Source organism: Geotrypetes seraphini, chromosome 15 (assembly GCF_902459505.1).
Source record: "Geotrypetes seraphini chromosome 15, aGeoSer1.1, whole genome shotgun sequence".
NCBI classification, from domain to species: domain Eukaryota; kingdom Metazoa; phylum Chordata; class Amphibia; order Gymnophiona; family Dermophiidae; genus Geotrypetes; species Geotrypetes seraphini.
Window position 1 is genome coordinate 4,479,442 of NC_047098.1, and position 26,793 is coordinate 4,506,234.

The 26,793-nt window shown below is 48.0% G+C and overlaps 1 protein-coding gene across 3 annotated transcripts; it reads right to left on the reverse strand.

Moving 5' to 3' along the window:
- Positions 1–238: 238 nt before the first annotated feature.
- P3H1 (prolyl 3-hydroxylase 1) lies at positions 239–26,576 on the reverse strand. Of its 3 annotated transcripts, XR_004537122.1 has the most exons (16): positions 26,031–26,576; positions 23,531–23,683; positions 22,326–22,515; positions 20,359–20,490; positions 19,476–19,615; positions 16,621–16,710; positions 15,477–15,529; positions 11,959–12,080; positions 9,439–9,566; positions 7,055–7,150; positions 5,892–6,042; positions 5,512–5,629; positions 5,290–5,365; positions 2,939–3,079; positions 1,737–2,106; positions 239–1,645 (listed from the first exon to the last, which is right to left on the reverse strand). XR_004537122.1 is itself a non-coding variant. In XM_033922285.1 (15 exons), exons 1-15 carry the CDS (start codon positions 26,493–26,495, stop codon positions 1,810–1,812), a joined length of 2,352 nt encoding a protein of 783 aa, XP_033778176.1. In that variant the 5' UTR covers positions 26,496–26,576; the 3' UTR covers positions 239–1,809. The 3 variants fall into 3 exon arrangements, 2 of the variants coding, with proteins under 2 accessions (XP_033778176.1, XP_033778177.1); XM_033922285.1 differs by having other exon boundaries at positions 239–2,106; XM_033922286.1 differs by lacking the exon at positions 26,031–26,576 and adding an exon at positions 25,445–25,569 and having other exon boundaries at positions 239–2,106.
- Between the last annotated feature and the right edge of the window lie 217 nt (positions 26,577–26,793).

The window sequence follows — 26,793 nt, forward strand, 5'->3', positions numbered from 1 at the left end:
GGGCATGTGTGGGCCCCACATTTACAGAATTATGTAACTTATATATACGTAAGTTATGCACGATGACTCTGCATTTACACCTGCTATAGACATGGCGTAGTGGGTACGCTTTTCCGGGGCATAAGAGAAAGGACAGCGTCCTGCTGAGAGCTGAACTTACGGAGCCAGAACCGGGGTTTGTACCCTTATGCTGCAACTGAACACTTAGCAGGACACTTGTTTATCACACTCAAGGCAGGAAAGTAGAAAAGAAACCTTTATTTAGCAAAATTCTACATATAAGGCACTTAAATAACCCAGCGGAAGAGGTACTGGGAGTACGGGACGGACACCAAGGGGAGCATTCAGTAAATGGCGCCGATGCGTGCTAAGCTCTGCGTGGAACTGTCATTACAGAACACTAGCGTAAATCATCTAAGCGTGCCAAACGCTGGCCTAATCTCTCATGCCCAAGGACTGTCAGCTGGCACAGAAATGGAAGTTTTCTATAACTCCGCCTCTAAGGCTTGGCATAGTAAGGGGTGGGGGGGGGGGTTCCGCCCCGGGCTCCTTCCTACTCCTCCCTACCCCCGGCTGAACGCGCACTTTCACTTCCTCTCCACCGTACCTCTAGCTTGCTCCAGCTCTCCCCGACATCACTTCCTGGTCCCGCACCAAGAAAGTGACGTCAGAGGGAGAGCCAACGTGGGCAGCATGTTGGCGATGCTGCTGGTGCTGGGCAAGTTAAAGGGGTACGGGAAGGAGAAGCGGCGGGAGACACCGCTGCCCATGCGCCTCCCTCAGTTACGCCGTTCTATGAGCTGTACACAAGTGGAGTTAGGTGCTGGGCTTGCAGAAGAGAGGCGCCAGTCAATTACACATGCAAATGATAATTACCGCCAATTGGGCCTTGTCTCCAATTAGCTAATTATGTGCGTAACCGACCTTATTCTGCGACCAGCACGCGCATTTCCACGCCCAACTGCAGGCACCATTTACAGAATCGGGAGGTAAACGCTGGCTGAAAGGTCCACCGTGGCAAGTGACCACTGTCTGACAACCTCCGAGATGCTGCGTTCGTTCTGATCCACGTTCCAGCCATGTTGATTTTAGCCACCGTCACAGGCACCGAGCCAAAAAAAAACAAGAGCAGCCCCTGAACACCTGGTGAAATAACCCTCCTCGTATGAAGAGCTGAAATCTCCCATTTGGCACTTAATGCTACACCTGAATCCTTGTTAGCAATGAGTTAACGGAGAGCTGCCACAAGGACACTTCCCGGAGGTGGAGGGATGAAATGGCGGCATCAAATAAGCCCGTAAAAGACAGCAGTAAGAAAGGTGGTCTGCAGGAAGGAGCCGATCGCTTGTGCCGCACGTTGACGTGTGATCTGCTCCGTATCAAATCAGCCTGGGCAAGCACCAGCAGCTACTGCCAACCTCGCATTGCCTGAAAGAAGCCAAGCAGTGCTTGCGGAACAAGCAGCTGCCCCAGTACTGCAGCAATACCCCCAAAACTTCTCTGGAGTCTGTCAGCTTAGAGGGAGGCTCCATAAGTCACGGTATCCGTTTCCACGTGCTTTCATAACCAGCTCTTCTTGGAAACAGTCCGGCGCTCCTGGGAAGCTAAAGTTTTGTTGTTTTTTTTCTCAGTGTGTAGATCACACCTGTAGTGAACAGTGAAAACGTGGTTTAGTTTTGTCTTGATTTAAAATGGTCTCACTATTATTTTTCAGTAAAATCCGAGCACCCCTTTACCATGGACTCTGCCTACGTCCCCTCTCCTGCAGCGCAGAGCTGGGTCGGGGCTCTTGCACAAGCCCAGTGACGGTCATAACTCCGTCTTCTTTCCCGATGACTCCAGGGCAGCGACGGAGGGTGGGGGCTGGGGCAGGGGCTCCTGGGAAGCCTTGGGATTGTCCGTTGCAGACGGATCTTGTGGCGCAGTTGTCGGAGCTGCGAGATCCATCTCCTGGGCTGCGGGGGTGGCCTCTGTTGTTGGCGGTCCTTCACTTTCTCCATCTATGCCGGAGAGCATTTCGGTCTTTTGCGTTTCCTTCTCCTGGGACAAGTCTGTTAATTCTGTCTCGAACAGCATTTTCACCAGGTCATCAGCCTGGACCCGCTCCTGCAGGAAAACAGGATGAAAACAGCAGCTGATGCTCACTTAAAAATATACATTTATTGAGTCATTGAATGTCCACATATCGTACATTCTCCAGTCAAACCGTGCGCGCATCCAGGAAGCTGTCCTGGATGTACAGTAAAGAAAGCAGTGGGAACGGACAATGAGCAAGCCACAAGAGCCAGCGGTAGGAGCCAAAAACCTTGTTTATTTTAATCCTGTTACGTACAGTAACAGGGACCCAGCTTATGTTCGCCGAAACACAATACTGTGTCGGGTCCATGTTACTGTACGTCCTGGATTAGAATAAACAAGGTTTTTGACTCCTACCGCTGGCTCTTGTGGATTGCTCGATGGCACGGGGACAAATATTTCCCCCATCCCTGCGAGAACGCATTTTCCCGTCCAAGCGAGTTCTTTTCCTATGTACTTCTGAATCCCTCAATGGCTGTAGTTTCAAGTTTATTAATTTTTAATATACCGACCATCAACTGGTATCTAGCCGGTTTACAATAAAATGATAAAATAAGAATAGGAGTAATTTTTATAAAAATTAATCCTTACGAGAAGGAGGGGATGTGTACATAGAAGATATTTGACAGTAACAAACATGATGTACAGAGTTGAATTGTGAACGCCGTTCGGTATTCTGGCCCACAGGGAGGGGAGACACTTTGTGCAGAGCGAACGACGTGGCTGAAAGACAAAGTTAGATGGGTTCCTGCTGGACCAGAACGTACGCAGGTAAGGCTAGACTCGGTTAGGGCTCTGGTCCTTTACTTGGGGGCTGCCGCGGGAGCGGACGGCTGGGCACGATGGACCACGCCACACTTACCCGCTCATTGTGTCGCGCATCCAGTGTAAACCACAGGGCAACTGCACAGCGCCGACCTTTAGTCACTGCCTTAACCCCATGAGGGTTTTCTGACCCGGAACTGAATCCCACCACACGACCACACTGCGGCCTCACTTCTGCCTGCGCAAAGAAATGGTTACAAGAAGATTAAACGCCAGCGGGCAGGATATCTGGTAACCCTAAAAATATCCTCAGTGGAGCTCCTGTACGGCTGAGGAGAGCAGAAAAGGCAAATTTATTTGTCTAAAATTTTTCTATCCCGCTTAAGAATTAAACGGTTCCACATGAGTTAAAACAAACATCATAATGATGACAAACTAAAATCTTTTCTTTTCCAAAGAACGGTTAAGTCACAGGAATTGTGGGAGTGTGTGGTGCAGTGGTTAAGAGCTACAGCCCCAGCACCCTGAGGTTGTGGGTTCAAATCCCGCACTGCTCCTTGTGACCCTGGGCAAGTCAGTTAATCCAATACCAAAAATACTCTCTTTACTGGTTTAACTTATATTTATTCCTTACTGTGGCATGGACATAGGTTATGACAGTGCGATTGCTAAGATTGGAGGAAAATCTTAGCAATCACACTGTTATACCTATGTTCATGCCACAGGAAGGTACAAATTAGAGAATGACACGGGGAAAAAATCTGTCCCCGTCACCGCCCCGTCACCCTCTGCACCGCCCCATCACCGCCGTTCCCTTCACCGCCCCGTCACCGTCATCCCTTTCACCGCCCCGTCACCGTCCCCGCTGCATCCATATAAGCCTTAGTACTGTAATATTTAGCTTATTCCTTTCTTATAAATCAAAGTTCCTGCTGCTGAACTAGAGAAAGAGATGTTCAGCTGGCAGGGCTTTGTTTATAAATTTTTATCAACACAACTAATATACTACTTTATCCTAAAGCAAAAAATAAATAAATAAATAGAATTTTTTTTTCTACCTTTGTTGTCTGGTTTCTGCTTTCCACATCTTCTCATTCAATTCCTTCCATCCACTGTGTGTCTTCTCTCTGCGTCTTCCATTTGCTGTTACTGTGCCTCTCCCTTCACCCCCCCCCCAATTGGTCTAGCACCCATCTTCTTCCCTCCGCTCCCACATAGTCTGGCATCTGTCTTCTTCCCACTCTGTCTTCCACATTTCCCTTCGGGGTCTGTTCCTCTCCACCCTCCTTCAATGTCTGTCCTATTCCTTTCCACCACCACCCTTCCCTCCCTCCTTTACCATCTGTTCCTTTCTACTACCCTTCAGCTCCTCTCGCGTGGACTATCTATCTACCTTCCTCCCTCTTATTTTCATGGCACGTTGCAATGTAATTTGTGCAAGCCACTGGAGCCTGCGAGCTCGGTCCCTGTCCCATCCCCACAAACCATCTCGCTTCTGTGCTCCTATTTTCTCCATTTCTAATATCTCCCCTATGTATCTGTCATTGCCCCCCCCCCTCGTGTCCATATACCATCCCCATGGCATGTCCCCTTTATGTCTCTGTCCCTATGCCCCATGCACATAATTTCCCCTCTTTCTGTTACCTTCCTGTGTCCAGATTTCCCCTATCTTCCTCTTCCATACCAGTGTGTCTCTTCTTTTCAACCCCATCTAGCTTTTTTCCCTCTTTCTTCCCCCCCCCCCTGCTTCTAGCATCTGGCTCACCTGCCTGTCCTTCCCTTTCTTTCCCGCGGTGGGTTTTTCTTTCCGTCTTCATCCCCTTGGCCCAGAATCCTTTTCCCTTTCACTCCCTCCTTCCAATTTGAGCCGGGAACACGAGCGATCGCACGGTCCCCGCAGCCACCACTCGCCTGCCCAACGGATCCTACTGTTTAGCCAGCTCTCTCCCTTCTCCTCACCTTAGTTTGTAGGTTTTGTTTTTCGGCGACATGCACGCTTTCCCAAAGAGCCGCGCACGCGCAGCTGCTCAGTGTTCAATCTTCTGCTCTGCTGCAACTTCCTGTTTCCGGTTGCGTCAGAGCAGAAGATCGAAACTGAGCAGCAGCGGGTGCCCGGCTCTCTGATAGTGTGCGGGTCGCCGAAAAAGAAAACCTACAAACTAAGGTGAGGAGAAGGGAGAGAGCTGGCTAAACACTAGGATCGATTGGGCAGGCGGGTGTGTGCTGCGGGGACCGCGCGATCCTTCATACCTCACTGCGGGGACAAAACCATTCACCGCCCCACGGGCGGTCAGAGAATGGGAAATGGGAAAAGGTAGGTGAAGAGAGAGGATCAAATGATATGTATAAAGAAGGGGAGGGGTGGCTGAAGCTGTGGGAAATGGTGAGGAGAATCTGCTGCCACTGATGCAAATAAGGAAAAATAATAATGTGGTGACCGTCACGTACCGTCACTGTTTTGGCATCAAGCTCCGTAAAATAGAAATTTCCTCCTTCAAAGTCCTCATTTAGATAAAGGATGGCACTGAAAGAGAACACGAGACCCATGTTAACGTCGACTCCAGAGATGGTGCAATTTAAATGACTACAATGGTCCGGCTAACGGTCCGGCATCATGATGTCATCCCTGGCGTTCTCATGTCCAAGTAAACCACACGAGAGCAGCGTTACCTATAATCACGGAAGGTGTACGCAGGGTAATCCTTCACACACATCAGGGCCTCAGCGTTCAAAATGCAGTTGTCCACGTGAACGGAATGGCTCTCGTCCTTTCGGCCCTCCTGCTTCCCTGAAAAACAGACGAGAGCATCTCTCTTACCGGCACACTGACAAATCCGCCCCGTCAACTGCTCACACCAAGTGGATATCTGGAAGGCCCCGTCCCTTGGGTGGGGCTTGAGGCGCCTCAGGTCCTCCTACATGTGAGTGATCTTTACAGAATTACCCCCCTGCCACGGGTGTGCTAATTAGCAGATGAGAAGACTAAATATTTGAAATCTTTTTTCGTTTTGGATGATTTCGGCAGTGTTTTGCGCTCCCCGGCCACTCACCTTCGATGGCCGTTCGACAGACGAGGTGGGAGTAGGAGAAGTGGAGAGGGGTGTCCAGGCGGAAGTACGACGCTACCACTCTTCTCACTTTGTCTGTGGCATTGTAGTACAGGAGGGCACTTCTCATGGGCACCTTCCTTTCCTGCCCCAGCTGAAAAGCACATAGGCCTAATTAATTTTATCTGACTCGCAGGCAGACACTAAGGGCCGGATTCTGTATAGGCCGCCCGGCCTCAGAAGCCGCCTATGCGGCTTTTGGGAATCACACGCGGGCGTCCTATATAGAATCGTGTCTGTCCTCGTGGACAGACGCCTAAGCCTGCCTAACACCACAATTCTCTAACTGGCGACCGTGTCACAGGCGCTGGTTAGAGAATTGGGTTGCCGCTGAGCTGATCACGGCAAGGGAATCTCCCTGCCGCGATCAGTTTAGCAGCAGGGAACCCGTCCTCCACCCCCCACAGAGACTACCGGCAGGAGAGATGCCCAGTCTCTCCTGCCAAAACCCCCTAAGCTACCCCCCGCCCCTGAATGTCAGTGGCAGAAGTGCCCAATTCCTCCTGCCATCACTACCCCAAGACATCCCATGGCAGGAGGGATGCCAAGTCCCTCCTGCCAGAACCCCCACTCCTGAGACATCCAATGGTAGGCCTTCCCCTTCCTGGTGCATTGTGGAATGCACTGGGGTGGGTCGAAAGGCCCTGATTGGCTCAGGTGCTTAAGGACCCTCTTGCAGTGCATTCTGGGATGCACTGGAAGTGACCTAACATTCCGATTGATCAGATCCCTTAGGCCACTCCCATGGTTTTCTTCTGACATGTTCTGTGGTCATTTTCACCTTCCATGAGTAGAAATAATATCAGGGTGTGCAGCATCCCTCTGTCTCATATAATCAATATACAAACTCTTGAGTACATGCTCCGAGGTACCTGAGATTCAACTGCTCTTGTGCATGACGCACTCCTAATCTTTCTGGATCCCATTGGTGTTTGCACATCCTTCCCCCAATTGCTCATCCAGCTCTTTCAGCATTTCCCTCACCCCATCAATTCCTTTGCTCAGAACCTCCGAAGCCCTCCCCAGCTTCTGCCTATGGAATCCTCCCCCCCTCTCAAGCAAATGCAACTTTCCCAGCCCCCACCCCCGTCTAGACGCAAACTCACCTTCAGCGCTCTGTACACAGTTACACCAGTGAAGTTTTCGTGGGGCGTGTGAGGAGAGGTTTTACCACCGTATCCATCCCCGACCTTGGCCGAAGCCTGCAACAGACAAGGCAGAAATGAGACAGAAGTGATGTGCCCCAGCCTGCAAACAGGATATCGAGTCTGTGCAGAAAAGAGTATGAGGAGACAAATACGTAACGAGAACCCTCAGGAATTTCATCCCCTCTCCTGAACAGACAAGGCAAATTTTGACAGTGTTCAGGGAGAAATTGGGTAGAGATTAGAAGGAAAAAACTGAGCCTGTGGTGGTCAGTGTTCTTTTAAAATACTAGTTGCTGTTTAGGACAAGACATTGTGAAAAGAGACTGAGAGGGGACATGATCGAAACCTTCAGGATAACGAAGGGAATAGACTTAGTAGATAAAGACAAGTTGTTCACCCTCTCCAAGGTACAGAGAAAGGGAGGGCACTCTCTGAAGTTAAAAGGGGATAGATTCCGTACAAACGTAAGGAAGTTCTTCTTCACCCAGAGAGTGGCGGAAAACAGGGACGCTCTTCCGGAGGCTGTTGTAGGGGAAAACACCCTCCAGGGATTCAAAGAGAGGGAAACACCCTCCAGGGATTCAAAGAGAGGGAAACACCCTCCAGGGATTCAAGACAAGGTTGGACAAGTTCCTGCTAAACTGGAACGTACGCAGGTGAGGCTGGACTCATTTAGAGCACTGGTCTTTGACCTGGGGGCCGCCGCATGAGCAGACTGCTGGCCACGATGGACCACTGGGGTCTGACCCAACAGCGGCAATTCTAATGTCCTTATGTGTCTGAGGGGAGTATACGAGTTAAACTCTCCCAGCATGCCGTTACGTTTCCTAGGGGGGATTCTCGTTTTGAGGGTTTGCCTGTCTGCAGTTGTTCTTTCTGGGTCTTCCTTTTCTCCCCCCTCTCGTTTCAGACGGGGGATGGGCAGCGGGACCCTGCATTGTGTCGCTTGTTGAATTTCACGTGTTCGCTCCCCATAGCTAGTCTCAACGCATGCCAGTCATGTTGACCTATCACGTGGCGTTTAGCCGAGTAGGTTAGGAAGGTTCACTGTACAAGCTTTCTTCATATGCAGGGGTGCCCCTCCCCCGCCCCCCTTTTCCCATATCTTTTTAACATCTCGGGCGTGAGACGCATGCCCAAGTCGATGTTGGCTCGCCCTTTGACATCCCTTCCTAGGTGCGGGTCCCGGAAGTGATGTCAGAAAGCGCCAATGCCTACGCGGGCAGCAACCTCGTGCTGGGGGGGGGGGGGAGGGCATGGGATTCCTGGTGCAGCGTTCATCAGTTGAGGGGTGGGCTTTTTTTTTATGGGGCAGATACTGTGTGTGTATAACACGCACAGCATCTGTGTCCATTAAAAAAAAAAAAAAAAAAAAAGGTTTCCTGTCCCGACCAGCGTGGCAGGAGGCTTTCCCCTGCCTCTCAGTTGTTCGGGCTTCCCCTGCCGGCTCTGCGCATGTGTGAGAGTCGCTCTTACAGCGAACCATCGGATCGGAGAGTCAGGGATTACGGCGAACATCTGCGTGAATCATTTGCAAGCAAACCTTTCAATGCATCAACAGCGCTTTCTGAATCGGCCCAAAAATCGCTTCAGTGCAGACCTACACGGTCTTACCCATCCTCTTAGTGCATCTAAGCCCCAGTCACCAGAGGGAATGGAGGAGGATAGGGGTGGGGGGTTGAACTTGGCCACCCAAGTGTGGCACCCCAAGGGCAACAGAGAACTCCTTGGGTCTCAGCCCCTCCAGCAAGCAAGCAGCCTGAAATTAGCCTATAAAATATATTTTCTTTTTTAATCCTGAAAGAAATAAAACCTAGCGCCCTCACCCAACCAAGACTGCACAGGCTCACCACATCCACCACCTGAGGGAGACTGAGAAATACTGATTCCCTGAGGGGCTGCACAATTCAATCACTGGTTCACTCAGGAATCAGGGATGCTCAGTCTCTATCTGCTGGTAGGAGGGCATAACCTATCAGTCTCTTCTGGACTGGACTGGAGGGATGCTAAGGAATGCCCTGTCTGCACGCCCCTATTCTGCAACGCGCTATCTTGGGCCATGAAGTCTACTCTGTTTGAGGAGACAAATCTTGGCAGGACAATACCACCGCAAAGCTGCAGAAGACAAGGAACGATGGTTAAACCTGACAGATCTTCCTTCAAACTGGGCTACCATTGTATTTAATACAGGAAAAGTAAGAAGGGTGGTAAAGGCGTCTCAGAGGGGCTGAGGCCAGTACAGTGCCAACAGGTACAAGGTAAAGGCAGTGGGCACAGGGAAAAGCCTGCGTCCGAGGTGTTTGTGCTGGGGACAGGGCAAACGACTCTTCTCAGGTACTCACAGTGGCCAGTATTTGGAGCTGATGACATTCATCCGCAGACAGGAAGCCGTCCACCACCACTCGCTGGGAGCCGTTAAGCGATTTGGAATTCATGGCGACGGTCATCCCATCGTACAGCAGCGAACCCCCTGGAGAAGAGGAGAGGGGTAATTCCTGGGTTTATTCCCAACCCAACAAACCCTATGCAGAAGTTACAGTGAAATCTGGTTCTCATATCGCAGAAAAGACATGTTAACAAGTGCTCGGACAGTATCTAAATGGGGAGGGGGGGTGGTTAAAAGAGGGATATTTTACACCACGGGAAAGAGGACTGTGTGCGAGAGAAACAATCCAAACTACAGGCTTGGGATGCAGGGGTTTCATGAGAATCAGGGACTCTGTTTTCTCCTACGAAGGGGTAAAGGGGCCCCTCGATGAACATCTTTGTACGTAATTTATAATGGTAGCGTTTGTAAAATTGGTGACCTGTCAAAAGCGCACCGGACATTCACTTACTACTCCTTGCGCTCCCGTTGAGGGGGGGCCTGGGCGGCTCTTCCGCTCTCTTAGCGTATCAGGCATTACGGGATAAACAAATTAGTATATACCTTTATATCCCTACTTCTTATTTAACATCTAGAAAATTTACGAAGACTGATCTATTTGGTAAATATTGTAATTAATTATGTTTATACCGTGTATATCTGTATTTTAATTTTTGTTAACCGCCCAGAACCGTGAGGCAGCTGCGATATATAAGAAATTTTGTTCTGTTATCGCATGATCCCAACAAATTTTCAGGTTTTCTTAGAGAAAACACAGTTAAGCCATCAGAGGCAACTCTTTTCACACAGATACTCAGCCTCCGACTTGCTCACTCTCGTCACTGACTCAATCACCCTTGTGGCTATTTTTAATAAACCATATTTCATTTTTTTTTTTTTTCTCTCTTTACATTAATATTATCTTTCATAGCTATAAATACCCAAATCTCACAACTTGTTCCGACAAACGTTCAATAGTTCTAAGTAACTACTGTATTTTCACGCATATAACGCGCGCGTTATACGCGTTTTTACCTACTGCGCATACCCCTCGCGCGTTATACAAATTTTTTTTTACATAGTTCCCACCCCGCCCGATTCACCCCCCCCAGCAGGACCGCTCGCACCCCCACCCCGAACGACCGCTCGCACGCGCTCCCACCCGCATCCACGATCGGAGCAAGAGGGAGCCCAAGCCCTCTTGCCCGGCCGACTCCCCATCTCCCCGACAATATCGGAGAGGCGGGGCAGCGCACGGAGAGTCGGGGAGGGCGAAAGGAGAGTCGGGGTGGCCAGAGGAGAGTCGGGGCGGGCGAAAGGACAGTCGGGCAGCATGCGCGGTATACCCGTGAGCGCGGTATACAAAAGTTTTTGTACATAAAATCGTGGTTTCTGCGCGCTATACCCGTGTGCGCGTTTTACACGGGTGCGCGTTATCTGCGTGAAAATACGGTAAGTCACACTTATTTTGCTAATCCGGAGCAAACACCCTCGTGGATGTTTTGGCATCTGCATAAGGGAGTGATCCTTTACGAACTATCTGTATCCTCTGTAACATTTCTCTACAAAATAAAACCCAACTTCGACTCCCTCCAAATTGCTTCCAACTCCACAGTCCTGATATTAATTAAAATGCGCTTTGTTCTATTGTCCCTTGAAACTTAAGATTTTGGAAATCCATTTGGGGGTCAAGTGAATAATTTATTGAAAAATCCAGTGGCGTTGACGTACGATACTGTGCTATTTGGCACGTCAATGAGGGCTAAAAGCCAAATATCTTCTAATAATAATAAACTTCTATTTATTATGACAGGGGTGGCCATATAACTTATTATGAAGAACTGGAAAAACTGGGACTTTCTGGTGGAACTCTTTGTGCCATATTTTTTAAATGATAGCCATACACAGCAAGTGCATCATAATAAATTTAAGGATGTTTGGGAGCCATTAACAAAATTTTGTAAGGAATGATTATTATTTTTCCCTTTGAATATACACGTCCAGGGTGGGTTGGGGGGATACTTTGATCTATTTATGGTTGAGGGCAATTGTTGGATGTATAATACGGGGGAGAGGTTGATATATATAATTGATATGAAATAGAATTTGATAGAATATTAAGTGCTGTTAAAGAGTAAAATCTTTTTATTAATTATGTTGCACTTATTGTTAGAATTTTTTTTTTAAACTGCACTTTGGGTGAGGACTGGAGAAAGAACAGTTAGAGGAGGGGGACAGCTGCAGATCTCGGAGAGGAAGATGGTCATGGATTGGAGGCAGAAGTGGGGAGCCTATGTTAGCACGTGAGATTCGATGGACATTCAGCTAACAAAGGACCAGGAATTCTCATGGAAATGCGGGTACGCAAGGATTATCAGCAGACGCAGTGTCAGGCTGTAGGACAGGGGGATTCTGCAGAGACAAGCTGCAACTTTAGAGGTGGGGGTGGGGGGGGGGGGGGGAGGCACTGTAACCCTGGGGATATTTGAAAACCCACCTTCCCGTACAAACTTCGACATGTCTGTCGAATCCTTGCTCTTCTCTTCCACAAGCGTTTCAATCTCTTTCATCAGGCTCTCGATTTCCTCCGAGATCCGTGCGGCCGTCTCACGCTCCACTCTGTGGTGACACGGCAGGATAAAAATCTCACAAAAAAGTAAAAGTCCTGAAGAGCAACAACTAGGAAATCTGACAGATCAGCCTATCAGACGCAAGAGATCACATGGGATTTCAACCACTAGACAGACGATAGCCTGGCTGTTCAGTGTACAACTTCTGTCATTTCCAACCAGAATGCTTTACTATAAATTACATGGGGGCTTTTTATATGTGGTCTTTGCATGTACTTTCCTTTCGAAAACTGCCACAGACTTTAGCGTCTGCTTTAGTGGCAAAAATTTAACCCGAAAACAGCCTAAAGCAGGGCTGCCCAAGTCCGGTCCTCGAGATCTACTTGCAGGCCAGGTTTTCTGAATATCCACAAAGAACATGCATGAGAGAGATTTGCATACCAAGAAAGCAGTGCAGGCAAATCTCTCTCATGTATATTCATTGTGGATATCCACAAAACATAGAAACATAGAAGATGACGGCAGAAAAGGGCTACAGCCCATCAAGTCTGCCCACTCTGCTTACCCACCCCCTGTCTATGCCCTAATGACCCAATTTCCTTATCTTGACCCTCGTAGGGATCCCACATGGGTATCCCATTTATTCTTAAAGTCTGGCACGCTGTCTGCCTCGATCACCTGCACTGGAAGCTTGTTCCAATGATCAACCACTCTCTCTGTGAAGAAATACTTTCTGGTGTCGCCATGAAATTTTCCGCCCCTGAGTTTGAGCGGGTGCCCTCTTGTGGCCGAGGGTCCCTTGAGAAAGAAAATATCATCTTCCACTTCGACACGTCCCGTGAGGTACTTAAATGTTTCGATCATGTCTCCCCTCTCCCTACGTTCATCGAGAGTGTAGAGCTGCAATTTGTTCAATCTCTCTTCGTACGAGAGACCCTTGAGCCCCGAGATCATCCTGGTGGCCGTCCGCTGAACCGATTCAATTCTGCGCACATCTTTACTGTAATGTGGCCTCCAGAATTGCACACAGTACTCCAGATGAGGTCTCACCATGGCCCTGTACAACGGCATTATGACTTCAGGCTTTCGGCTGGCCTGCCAGTAGATCTCGAGGACCGGACTTGGGCAGCCTTGGCCTAAAGCAATTTGGAACTTCAGTCTTTGAAATGGGCACAGCTCCCTCCAATCCAGTTAACAACATGTGCTAGAGAAACCCGTGCATTGTTCTGGCCAGAGTGAGGAGCAGCAATTTTCAGAGTCAATTCATCAGCTCGGAAAATAGCCCTCCAGCTTTCTCTAAAAGTAGTTGAGAAATGAGCGCTTCTGGCTGTGAACATTTTAATCGTCCATTCGAACCATCGACTCCTGCCGTCGACCACTCGGGGCGAGGAGTGGCCTAGTGGCCGCGCTGCTGCCTCAGCGCCCCGAGGTTGTGGGATCGAATCCCAGTGCTGCTCCTTGTGACCCTGGCCAACTCACTTAAGCCTCCTTTGCCCCTGGTACAAAATAAGCACAGTAAAACCTTGGATTGCGAGTAACTTGGCGTGAGAGTGTTTTGCAAGACGAGCAAAACGTTTTATAAATTTTTAACTTGATCAACGAGCGTGGCTCTGCAATATGAGCATGTCGACGCGTGCCACGTGCAAGTACGCACAACGCTGAGCAACTGAGAACAATATAAGTGTGACACAAGCACACACACCAGCGGAGTATTTTGTACTAAAGTTTTGGGGTCGTGGAATGAATCGTCTGACTTTCCATTACTTCCTAGGGGGAAATTCACTTTGATATACGAGGGCTTGCTTCCGGAACGAATTGTGCTCGCAAACCAAGGTTTTACTGTACTTGTCTATACGCAAACCGCTTTGAATGCGAAACCACAAAAAGGTGATACACACGTCCCAGTCCCTTTCCCCCTATTTCCTGCAGCCCAGGGAGCAGAAATATTCTGAGTTCACTTATGCCAAGTGTGACTGCATGGGTATTTCTGCAACGTAAAACACTGCTTTTGGATTTAATCCCTTGCCTTTCCAACCTGAGCTCAGGATTACTTACTAATTCAGGTGCAATTCATCAGTACTGTCCACCATTTAGTGAATGCCCCATAATTCTCTACAGACTCTATTTAATATCATCAACACAGAGAAAAAGTCTGTTCCCTCTAAGCTGAGCAGGAGTCCTCCACCCACAGTCTCACCAATAGAGGGTGCTGTTTTACTGTCACATTTTTCAATTGTGAGGGACAGGCAAGTTCTGCAGGACTCCAGGGAACATACCTGTCCTTAGCGACTGAAAATATTCCACCCCCTAGTGGTAGCAATGCAGCTGGAGGACACCTGCTCAGCTTAGAGGGAACAGATACGACCCATCAAATCTACTAGTCTCCACCGCCCTCTGTGCTAGTTCCAAGCTTTCCTGAATTCCGATACTGTCCTCATCTCCGCTGTACAGAAATATTTCTTTTACCCTTATCCTTTGATCCCTCCAGAGCTTCTTTCGATTATAAAAAGCCCGAATCCTGTGCAATTGCACCAATTAATTTGATCCTTGTAAAATTGGGTATATACAGATCTGATAAACGGTCTATTGTCAGCTGCTGGATCTGTTATAGCCAGGGCAAGGAGAGGTTCTTGTCCACCATCCATCGCAGAATGGTTTGATAAGTTTTGGATGATTTACAAGATACAAAAATTAATATCCTAACTGAAAAGTTATAAGGTAAAATTTGATGAGGACTAGAATTCCTTTCTACTTTGGACAACAAAAACAGTACTCCTGCGAATACGGTTTTTTAGGCAGCTGAAGAGGCAGGAGAGGGCAGCCGGAGCACTGGCGAGTTGAAGGAAATTACTCGCAGTAAGCTCCGACCACTTCTTCCAGTACTAAAGTCAGGCTTTGACACGCAGCTCCTGATCGGTAAGGCCCGACTTTAGTACAGGAAGAGGCAGTCGGAGCATACAGCGAGTGATTTCCTTCACTTACCGGAGCTCCGGCTGCCCTCTCCTGCCTCCCCTTCGCGGTCGGAAAATACCGCGATTTACCGGGACTGCGAATTCACGGGGTAGCACTGTACGTAGCTTTTATTTTTGATTCAATTTGGGCCTTTCTTTCCTTTCAGATATGATCTAATTTCCTGTCTATTTATTGTTAATGCCACGTAAAGTTGTACCTGTTAAAAACTGAATAAAAAAAGATTTGGAAGGAAAAATAAATCTCTATCATCTCGCTCCTTCCCCGCCTCTTTTCCAGGGTATATATACCGAGATCCAAATAATCAAGGTCACAAAGAGCATCAGTGGGATTTGAGCTCAGCGTCCTTGGTTCTTGGCCATTCCTCCAGTCTTCTATGAGTCGGTGCCCTGTAGCCTCCCATGTCTTCACGCATGCCGAGTGCCCCTGATAAAACAGCATATGATAGGAAGGTTTGGCGCAGTTTTGCAGTTACCTTTGCTTTTCTTGGAGTCTCTTAGGCATCACCTCCACAGGGGTCCAAGTGTCCTACAACCCAAAAAAACAAGGGGGGAGTACTGAGACAGCCATCGATGAGACCTCACTGTGCACAGAGACGCACATCCCATGCAGAGGACGGCGGTTAGCACCTGCAGGCACTTCTTCACTTCTGCCCACTGTGGCTCATTTTCAAAACTGAAATTCCAGGGTAATTTCTGAATGAAAATGGCCCTAGGTCCAGGTGGACCAGACAGATGAAGTTGTGTCTGCTATATAATTTATAAACACACCCTGAAACAATTTTCTTTACTCAGGCTAACGGGACTAGATATTGTGAAAGTCCACCTGCACTTTAACCAAATTAAGGGGTGTAGCTGTCACGCCAGGGAATCCAGCCACCTAACATCTCAGATAACTGGATATAGCTTACCAGATATCCGAATTTCCCCAGACATGTACTCCTTTTGAGGACATGTCCGGGTGTCAGGATGGCTTTTCAAAACCCAGCACTTTGTCCGGGTTTTAAAAAGCCTCCTCTAAACCGCGTCGGGCAGGAGGAATTTCCTTCTGTCCGATGAGAGCAGGCAGCAGGAGGGGAGGGGACTAGGGCGGGATTGGGGGCGAGACTGGGGCAGGGATGGGTGGAACTCGGCGGGCCTAGGGGCGAGTCTAGAGGGGGGTTCGGATTTTAGTATAGTAAAATCTGGCAACCCTATCCACTCATAACTTCTCCCTTTACAGGAAAATTTTCAAACTATGTCAGCACTCATTGCCTTTAGGCCAATTTTCAAAGTACTCGGAGAGAGAAAGAGATAATGGTTACTGCGGATGGGCAGACTGGATGGGCCATTTGCCCTTTATCTGCCATCAAATTTCTCTAACCATAAAGCTCTATGACCTCACAATGCAGGTGTAAAGAGCCTTAGCCTATAGGAAGAGGAGATGCAAAAGTTAAGAGCCTTAGCCAATAGGGAGAGGAGGAGATAGTGGATGCTGCGGATGGGCCATTTGGCCTTTATCTGCCATCATGTTTCTATAACCGTAAAGCTCTATGAGCTCATAATGCAGGTGAAAAAATGATTCTACACGTTACCCAAACCTTAAATCTGGCCCCAATTCTCAGAGGTCCCATCACTCACAGGATCAACAAAAGGAATTCCAAAGACGTCGTAAGCGAAAAAGAGCAGCTTCTTCTCCCGCAGGCTGCGCTTGACGTAACTTTGGATATTCTGAGACAGGAGGAGAAGGACATAAGGCATTAGTCTCTCGTCAATACATTTCCTTTTCAGGTCTTAATTGTATCTCAATTGCCGTCACAGGATGTATAACTGAAAAGACGCAGGAGGAGGCTGGATAATCAACGGCCATTCTGCTTACGGTCCTGTTAACCTGATAATCCTCATTAACGCTCATTAGCTAGAGAACAGCCTGGGTTATTTCTCAAGCTGAAATCATTTATTTTATTTTTAAAAATTTGTTTGGCTATAACGGACATGCAGGCTCCGCCTACAAGGCGTGGCGTGCCGGTGATATAGTATCAAAATGCAGCCCAGAAGAAAATGACAGAGTATTAGTCTTTCCAGTACAGTATGACATAATGCTTTAGAACATCTTCTAGTGTTCTGGTTTTGCAATCGTTTCGTGCCATATCAATGTTTTGCTGACTTTTGTTCTTGATGTTGCTCATATGTTTGTGCAGTGACTGTTGTTCATTGATTAAACGTTCTTTCAAATTGACCTAAATAAAGTTTTTAAAAAAAATGCAACTCTGGGTATAATGGACTGTTTTTCCAGGTCCCTTGAAGTCCGTTATAACGAGATTATATTGTGTGTGTGTGTATCTATCTATATACATATATACACAGTAAAACCTTGGTTTGCAAGTGTTTTGCAAGACAAGCAAAATATTTGATTAAATTTTAACTTGATATACAAGCGAGGTCTTGCAATACAAGTACATACAGTATACTTAACATCACAAGTGAGCCGATGGTTTCTCTCTCTCTGATGCTGCAAGAATGAAGTGACTGTTCTAAACGAGCAAAGTCTTGCAATATGAGTACATACAGTATCCACGCGTCACATCATCACAACTGAGCCATTGGTTCTTCTCTCTCTGACGCTGCAGGAGTGTAGTGACAGTTCTAAACGAGCGAGGTCTTGCAATACAAGTACTGTATAGCATTTTGAATTAAAGTTTTGGGGTTGTGGAACCAATCGTCTGAGCTTCCATTATTTTTTATGGGGGAAATTTGTTTTGCCATACGAGTGCTTTGGATCACAAGCATGCTTCTGGAACGAATTACGCTCACAAATCAAGGTTTGACTGTATATCTATCTACACACACAAAAAAAAAGTGATTATAACCTACAGGGAGACATGAGAAAACAAGGAAAAAGGGGAGAAAGTGGAGAGGTCAGCTTCATAGGTCTGAACTCCATTTTCCCCTTATATTTAAAGTTCACAATCACTCGCAGTTTCATGTATTTCAAAATACTAAACCTCGTCTTCAATCGAAAGGCTTAAACCATTATTCAGACCCGATGGATATCATTTTACTTGTAACTCCCCCAAGAAGGCTGTAGGACAGGGATCTCAAAGTCCCTCCTTGAGGGCTGCAATCCAGTCGGGTTTTCAGGATTTCCCCAATGAATATGCACTGAAAGCAGTGCGTGCACATAGATCTCATGCATATTCATTGGGGAAATCCTGAAATCCCGGCTGGAAAACGGCTGTCGAGGACCGGAGTTCCCTACCCCTCTCCTAGGACAAAGCAGAAGGCTTTAGGGCAGGGGTCCCCAAAGTCCTTCCTTGAGGGCTGCAATCCAGTCGGGTTTTCAGGATTTCCCCAGTGAATATGCATTGAAAGCAGTGCGTGCACATAGATCTCATGCATATTCATTGGGGAAATCCTGAAAACCCGACTGGATTGCGGCCCTCAAGGAGGGACTTTGAGACCCCTGCTGTAGGAGTATTGCAGGGAAATATAGCCACACCCTGTCCACTGAAAGTATCACATCCAACTTAACCGCGTGCTTGCCAAGGCGTCCTTCTCTTGCCGCATCAACTCTTTCACACTGGGTTACGTCGGGAGTATAACTGCAATTTTATCCACACGTTGCCATTCGTGCAGGTCTTGTTTTCACAACATAATTCCCAAACTTTTTCCCCTTTTGCCTTGTTTTCTGAGGACTCCCTGTAGCTTATAATCACTTTTGTTTCTATATATATGGGAAATAGCTTATCCATTTATAAGCCTAAGCACATTAATTCCTTTTGAGTTGGTTAGTGTTTCCGCCACCCTTAACCCTTTCAGGACCATAAGGATCGTAGGCCAATTTTTGTGGTTTTGACGACATTTTTATGGTAAAAAGGGCTTGCAGATGCCAAAAAATTGATTTTTTTTTGTGAAATATCATTTTTTTTAAAAAAAAAAATCACACTTCTGGCTTATGGACAGTGTGGCAAGTGAATCTTCTCATCAATCTGGCAACGACGCTAATGAATGAATGTCGGAACCAGTTTGTTTACATAAAGGCAGTATCATATGGAATCCGTACATATCAAATTTAGAACTGTAGACTATCCCAATCAAAATTTATAGGATTTTAAAGTTATGGGACAAATATGTCCCTTGGTCCTGAAAGGGTTAACCATTGTGAACATGAGGATTAAGCCTGCCTTAAATTAACAGCACTGAATAGCAGGCCTGGACTATACACCTCTCTGGGATAGATTAGTTAAGCTCACAGTACACTTAGGTACTAAGGATAGGTTGGACTCCAGCAATTATTCTCCAAGAGGTCGTATCAGTCCGTATGCAGGTTATTTCTGCCTGGTCCATTTCCTTTGGGGGAGGAGCTAGGACTGGGGCGGGTTCCTCATAATGGTCGGACCAGCTGGTGGTGGCAGGAACCTGGCCTGCTACTTGGGGAGCTGGAAGCGCGGACTTGAGGGAATGGAGCTGTCTCTCTGTCCGGGATGAACACTCACCTCCCGGGGGGAGATCAACTTGGCTTGGTCTTCACCCAGGACGGCCGTATAGTAGGCCAGATTCTGATTCATGACCTCGTCGTCGGGGAAGAAGAGGAGAAATGTCTTGGCACATTCGATGGCTTTGGTAGAATTTCCATCTGCCCAAAAAGAGAGCAAAGAAACGTGAGAATGACCTTCCTCTGTATTTTAGGCCATCTCCTCACCAGCTGACCGTCTCTTTCTGATTTTGATATCTTACAAACAGTATTACCACTTACATGTTTGTTTCTAAAAGATGGGAGAAACAAATAAGATGTCTCGGAGTCAGTAAAACAAAACATTAATTTTGCCATTAAGAAATTTTATAACGCTCTTCAAAGTTACAGAAAACCAAGCTCAGCCCTTAGGAAGTCACTCATGTTTCACATCACCTCAACTCTAGATTGTGCCAGTGGAGTGGTAAGGGGGGAGGGGGCGGTCCACCCCAGATGCCATCTTGGGAAGGGAGCAGGTACCCGTTCTGCTCTCTACTCTCTGCTCCTTCCCAGCTCCCCCCCCCACTGCCGCACACGCACGACGCTTTCCTTCTCCCGTATCTCTGTAACGTTCCTGGCGCGAGCGGCAACCCCCAACCTGCTGTGGTGTCAGCACAGGCTTTTGCTCCGACGTCAGAGGAAGAGCCAACGCTGACGCGGTGGCAGGTTGGGCATTGCTGCTCGCGCTAGGATCGTTACAGAGGTACGGGAGAAGGGAAGCGGTGCGAGAGCGGCAGATGGGGGCGGGGAAGGAGCGTGTGGAGGTTGGGGGAGGGTTAAAAATGGGGGTTCCACCGTCCCGGGCACCTGTCACCCTCACTACGCCATCGGATTGCGCCTTCTTTTACAGCCACAAAGAAGATTACCATTGTAATAAGCAAATTGTAGGTAGTTGAAGTGCGAAGGAAGGAAATCTTCAATTGGCTTTTCTTGTCCTGACTGCAGTGCGAGCTCATGAACGCAGTTCTGTCGACAGTTCAGGATCTGAATGTAGTGATCTGAAGAAGAGGAGACGGGACAGTAAGTCTTAAGAAACGAAAGCCAATTCTCAAGTCTAGGCTCCTCTGTAAAAAAACAATAATCTCTAGGAGGATGTTGTGAAAGTAATTAGCATAGCTGGGTTTAAAAAGGTTGGCTTAAGATCCCAGAGGAAAAGTCCTTAATCTGCTATTAAGACAGACAAGGTAAAAGCCAAAACTTATCCCCTGGGGTCGAAGCTTGCAATGTTGCTACTTTTTGGTAAAGTGGGTGATCATGTGGCATCCAGTGTTCACTGCATGGTATGGTTTAATATTAAGACAGGTAAAGAGAGGGTTCTAGATTTTAAAAAACCAACTAACTTTGATCAGATGGGGGAATCAGAAAGTAGTAGGAAAGCACTGGGCAAAACTTAAAAGGGCAACAAACCATATTTAAGGAAAGTAAACAAAAGTAAGAGGAAAAGAATCTGCTTTGATTCTCAAAAATAGTAGCTGAGCAGGTAAAAAAAAAAGTTAGCTTTCATAAAGTACAAAAAGGTCGCAGAATGAGGAAGACAGGCTAAAGTATCAGGAAAAGTTAAGAGAGGCTGGTCGAGTTGTCAGGAAAGCAAAGATACAAATGGAAGAAAAAAAAAATAGCCGACATAGACAAGACATTTTTTTTTAGATATACTAGTGACAGGAAGAAGTGCAAAAGTGGCATTGTGAGACTCAGAGGTGAAGGGGAGAAATGTATGTAGAAGCTGATAAAGATAAGGCTGAATTGCTTAACAAATATTTCTATTCTGTGTTCACAGCTGAAGCACCAGGAGCTGGACCACACAAGACAAACGCAATAAAGTAAACACCCAGGATGGTGTGAATAACATGAAGAAAGACCTGGCAACGCTTGAAGAATGGTCTGAAATTTGGCAGCTAAAATTGAATGCTAAGAAATGCAAGGTCATGCATTTGGGCTGCAAAAACCCGAGGGAACGGTACAGTTTAGGGGGTGATGAACTTATGTGCACGACGGAAGAACAGGACTTGGGTGTGACTGTATGTGATGATCTTAAGGTGGCCAAACAGGTTTAAAAACTAACAGCGAAAGCTAGAAGGATGCTAAGTTGCGTAGGGAGAGGTATGGCCAGTAGGGAAAAGGAGGTATTGATGCCCCTATATAAGACTTTGGTGAGACCTCGTTTAGAATATTGTGTACAATTCTGGAGGCCCCACCTTCAAAAAAATATAAAAAGATGGAATCGGTCCAGAGAAAGGCTACTAAAATGGTGTGTGGTCTTCGTGATAAGGCGTATGGAGAAAGTCTTAAAGATCTCAATCTGTCTACTTTGGAGGAAAGGCGGGAGAGGGGATATTTGATAGAGATATTTAAATATCTACGTAATATAAATGCACATGAGGTGAGTCTCTTTCATTTGAAAGGAAGCTCTGGAATGAGAGGGCACAGGATGAAGTTAAGAGGTGATAGGCTCCAAATCTAAGGAAATACTTTTTTACGGAAAGGGTGGTAGATGCATGGAACAGTCTCCCAGAAGAGGTGGTGAAGACAGAGACTGTGTCTGAGTTCAAGAAAGCCTGGGATAGGCATGTGGGATCTCTTAGAGAGAGGAAGAAATAATGGTTACTGAGGATGGGCAGACTGGATGGGCCATTTGGCCTTTATCTGCCGTCATGTTTCTATGTGAATAACTCGTGTATTGCACAGCTACCACCTGGGGTTCTGGAATCTTGCTACTATCTGGGTTTCTGCCAGGTACTTGTGACCTGGATTGGGCCCAGCTGGAAAAAGGCTATTAGTCTATTCTTATGTTCATACGATTCAATTTGGACTCCTTTGGTGATGGAAACCTCACCTGTGATGCTTTGGAAGAGGTCGGCGCTGTATTCCATGTAGTTGTAACCATCGTAGTCATAGGGACCCTCGCAGAGGCTTCGGCATTCTGCGTCCGCCAAGAAATACTCCTCCAGCGCCCGCTCAAAGTGCACCACAGCAGCTGCCGGCTCCTCGTCATTATAGAAACTCACGCCCAAACCGAACTCTTGCTGTGAACAACCAGCATTCATTTTGGATTTAGCCCATGGATTTTCAGTAGTAGTTTAAGGTGAGTTACATTCGGCTACACTAGGTATTTCCCTGCCGAGGGCTCACATAGTGCATTAAGAAAAAAATAAATAAAAATAAAGCCGCTGGTATACAATAATCCAAATACCACCCTTCCAGTTAGCACATGGGCAGTGATTGATGGTGTCAGGTCAAAAGCGCGCTGGGACAAAGGCGTGCGCAGACAATTGAGCGCAGCACAAAATTACTATTTTTACGGCTCCGACGGGGGGGGGGGGGGCATGGGGGGAACCCCCCTTTACTTAATAGAGATCGCGCCGTGTTGTGGGGGCGTTGTAACCCCCCACATTTTACTGAAAACTTCACTACTTTTTCCCTGTTTTTAGGGAAAAAGTTAAGTTTACAGTAAAATGTGGAGGGTTACAACCCCCCAAACCCCCCACAACGCCGGCACCTGACCTCCTCGACTTACTTAAAAAAAACATTTCTCTTGTGTTTAATGCACCCCCTTCCCTCTGGAGCCCCGACCTCTTACCCATTAGCGTAATGATGTTCACTTGCGCCTTCCCATTTTTGGAAAGTGGCGTTACCTGACTCCGTACGGTGCCTTCCACGATGCACAAGCAAGCTCAGTCGCTGTTTTCCAATACGAAGGTGCCAGAGACAGAAGGGATCAAAGGGGGGTAGGGATACACACCAGCAGGGTACATTTTAAAGGGACCGAAGGGGGTGGGAATGCGCTAGACACCAGGGATTTTTATTTTAACCACAGTCAGGGGCAGGGGGCACTAAACACCAGAGACGGAAGCAAAAAAGCTGTTGAGGAGAGGGAGAGGTTGCTTCTAGACAGACAACCACCCTTCTACTTAGCAGAAACATTTCCTGCATTGTGCGAGCGCCAAAAGCCACTCTCCTTCCGTGCATTGGAATGCACCATTCAAGGATTGAAAATCTAAAATGGCAAGCGATAGCAAAGAATGTTAATCTATGGCTCACCATGTGGGGCTTGGCCTCCAGGTCCTTGAAGTCCGACTCCTTGACTCCAGCCATCATCATGTAATACTCGAGGTTCTGTTTCATTTCCATGTGGTCTGGGTTGGCCATGAAGAACGTCTGAGCAGCAGCGACCGCCTTACTCACCTTGTGGATCTGAAGGAAGGAAAGGCCAAGAAATGAAAACCACCCCTGTCTTAACCTGCAGCAGTTAAATTGAGAGACGAGCAGCAGAAAGCTCCGTCAAGATCAAAACATCACAATTGCTGCTGCTGGGTCAGTCCAGTGGTCCGTCGTGCCCAGCAGTCCGCTCACGCGGCGGCCCCCAGGTCAAGGACCTGAGCCCTAACTGAGACTAGCCCTACCTGCGGACATTCCGGTTCAGCAGGAACTTGTCCAACTTTGTCTTGAATTCATGGAGGGTGTTTTCCCCTATAACAGAGAGTGGTAGAAAGCTGGAACGCTCTTCCGGAGGCTGTTATAGGGGAAAACACCCTCCAGGGATTCAAGACAAAGTTAGACAAGTTCCTGCTGAACCAGAACGTACACAGGTAAGGCTAGACTCAATTAGGGCACTGGTCTTTGACCTAAGGGCCATCGCGTGAGCGGACTGCTGGGCACGACGGACCACTGGACTGACCCAGCAGCGGCAATTCTTATGTTCTTATGTAACAGCCTCCAGAAGAGTGTTCCAGTTTTCCACTACTCTCTGGGTGAAGAACTTCCTTACGTTTGTATGAAATCTGTCCCCTTTTAACTTTAGAGAGTGCCCTCTTGTTCTCCCTACCTTGGAGAGGTTGAACAACCTGTCTTTATTTACTTTGACTTGAATCCCTGGAGGGTGTTTCCCCCTACAACAGCCTCCGGAAGAGCGTTCCTGTTTTCCACCACTCTCTGGGTGAAGAAAAACTTCCTTACGTTTGTACAGAATCTATCCCCTTTCAATTTTAGAGAGTGCCCTCTCGTTCTCTCTTCCTTGGAGAGGGTGAACAACCTGTCCTTATCTACTAAGTCTATTCCCTTCAGTATTTTGAATGTTTCGATCATGTCCCCTCTCAATCTCCTCTGCTCGAGGGAGAAAAGGCCCAGTTTCTCTAATCTTTCACTGTACGGCAACTCCTCCAGCCCCTTAACCATTTTAGTCGCTGACTCGTGTTTCATCGAATCTGCTGGCTGTTATATTTCTATGTAACCTGACCATTTTTGGCCGATATTCCCCCATTGTTTCTTCGGATTTCAGCTTCCCCCGTTGTAAGACATACTTGTCTCCCTTTTAATTGTGGACTAATATGCTTTAATTTCATGACAGCATTTTTCTTTGTTTCTCTTGAAGGCTCATCTGTATAAAGGCAGCTTTAAGTTTTCAGGTAAACAATAAAAATATATAAAAATGTGTTTATAAGAAGCATAAACATTAAAAAGAACAATACAACATATCAACAGAAATATGATAATTATCCACAGTGTACAAATGATAAAGCACAATAGGCAGCATGGAAAGAAAATTCACATGGAAACACACAGAGGAGAAAATTCCTTCTCTATTACCGAGGGCACTGCATTGGCTTCCGGTATACTGGAGGGTTCAATTTTAAATGTGCCAGTGTCGTATTCCAAAGTTTATATGGGATCTTTGCCCCATTACTTAATTCCCAGCAACCCCTTTCGTCTAGAGCAGTGGGCTGGCTCCAACTCAAAGCCTTTGCAGGGCCACATTTTGGATTTGTAGGTACTTGGAGGGCCTCAGGAAAAAAATAGTTAATGTCTTATTAAAGAAATACTAATTTAAATTTGTGCATTCCTCTCTTTTGAGGCCCTGGGTAAGTTTATTATAATCATCAAAGTAAATCTGTCTCTTCAGCTATAAATGACAATATTATTATTAAGACTTAGATTTATAACTATAAAGAGTTTTACCTCCTGCAAAATTGTCATTTCCTTCCTTTGACACTTTTTAGGAAAACTTGAAATCCTTGTTTTGCTTTGTGGACTGGATCGAGTCCCTGCTCTGTGCAAGGAGCCTCCTGGCTGTCTCTCTGGATCTCAGCGCAGCCCCCAAAGCAACTACGTGGCAAGGCAGCCTGCAGTCTCTCTCTCTCTCTGACCCTCCCTCGGCTATAGAGCGCTTCTCCCGCATTTAGGTCTGCAGAAAATAAAGATGCGGCAAGAAACTAGGCCAGCAAGTCACGTGCATTTCAATATTTAAGGGCAAGAACCCCCCCCCCCAAATTGAAATGCTCAGCACTCCATTGCTGAGACGTTGCACGAGTCCTAAGTTAACTACAGGAGAAGGCTGGAAATTATACAGGGACCCCCCCCACCCTGGAAAGGGTCCCAGGGCAGTCACTGCTCCCCCCTCCCTCCCGATCCACCTGGGCAGTCGCCGATGCCCCCCCCTCTCGATCGGGGTCCCCCTGGGGAAAGTCACCGAAGACCCCCCTATCGATCGGGGTCCCCTGGAAAGTCACCGAAGACCCCCCCCCTCTCGATCGGGTCTCCTCACCTTGAAGTACGCCACCTGCAGGTAGTTGTAGGGGCTCCTCTTGCGGAACTCGAGCTCCAGCTCCTCGCTAGTCATATAGACGGTGAGGGGGGTCCCCCGGAGCCGCCGGCGGTGGCAGGAGCTCAGGCACCGGGCACGGCTAAGGACGTGGCGGAAGAAGAAGAGGTCATAGAGGGCTGCGGCTGCAGAGCCAGAGCCGGGACCCCCGGGCAGCGCCCCGAAAGACGGGTCCCGGCCGTCGCACTCCCGGGCACACCGCGCCCGCACTTTCCGCAGCGCCTCCCGGCCCCGCAGCGCCCGCTCCATGTGCAGGATCACCGAGGGCCAGTCCCCGCGGGAATACGCCTCCACCCCCTTGTCGAAGAGCAGATCGTAGGGCTCCAGCCCCGGCTCGGCGTCCTCCGGCTGAGCCAGGGCCCGAGTCCGGCAGCCCACGAGCAGGACCTGGAGCAGCAGCGGCAGCATCGTCGGGGAGCGAGAGGCAGGAGCAGGCCGGGAGCAGGAGACACGTGGGCGGGGGATTGGGCGGAGTCCGGAGGGAGGGGCGGGGCTGGGCGGAGTCACCGAGGAGACAAGGGCCTCTGGGGAAGGGAGGAGGGGGAATGGGCGGAGTCGGACGAGGCCCGAGGCTGCTAGTCGAAGCGGCAGAGGGGCGGAATCAGGAGGGAGGGCGGGGCTGGGCGGAGTCACAGAGGAGACAAAGGCCTCTGGGGAAGGGAGGAGTTAAGCGGAGGAGGGGGAGTGGGCGGGGTTCAGTACGATG

Bases quoted from the DNA above. Each gene is read 5' to 3' on its own strand.
- P3H1 (XM_033922285.1), bottom strand. From the start codon at position 26,495: ATGCTGCCGCTGCTGCTCCAGGTCCTGCTCGTGGGCTGCCGGACTCGG. The intron at 15,530-16,620 runs GTGAGTGATGGG...TTTGGGTTGTAG, and splicing joins GAATTCCTTTTGTTGATCCT to GACACTTGGACCCCTGTGGA. The intron at 12,081-15,476 runs GTAACTGCAAAA...GTGTCACCACAG, and splicing joins AGACTCCAAGAAAAGCAAAG to AGTGGAGCGTGAGACGGCCG.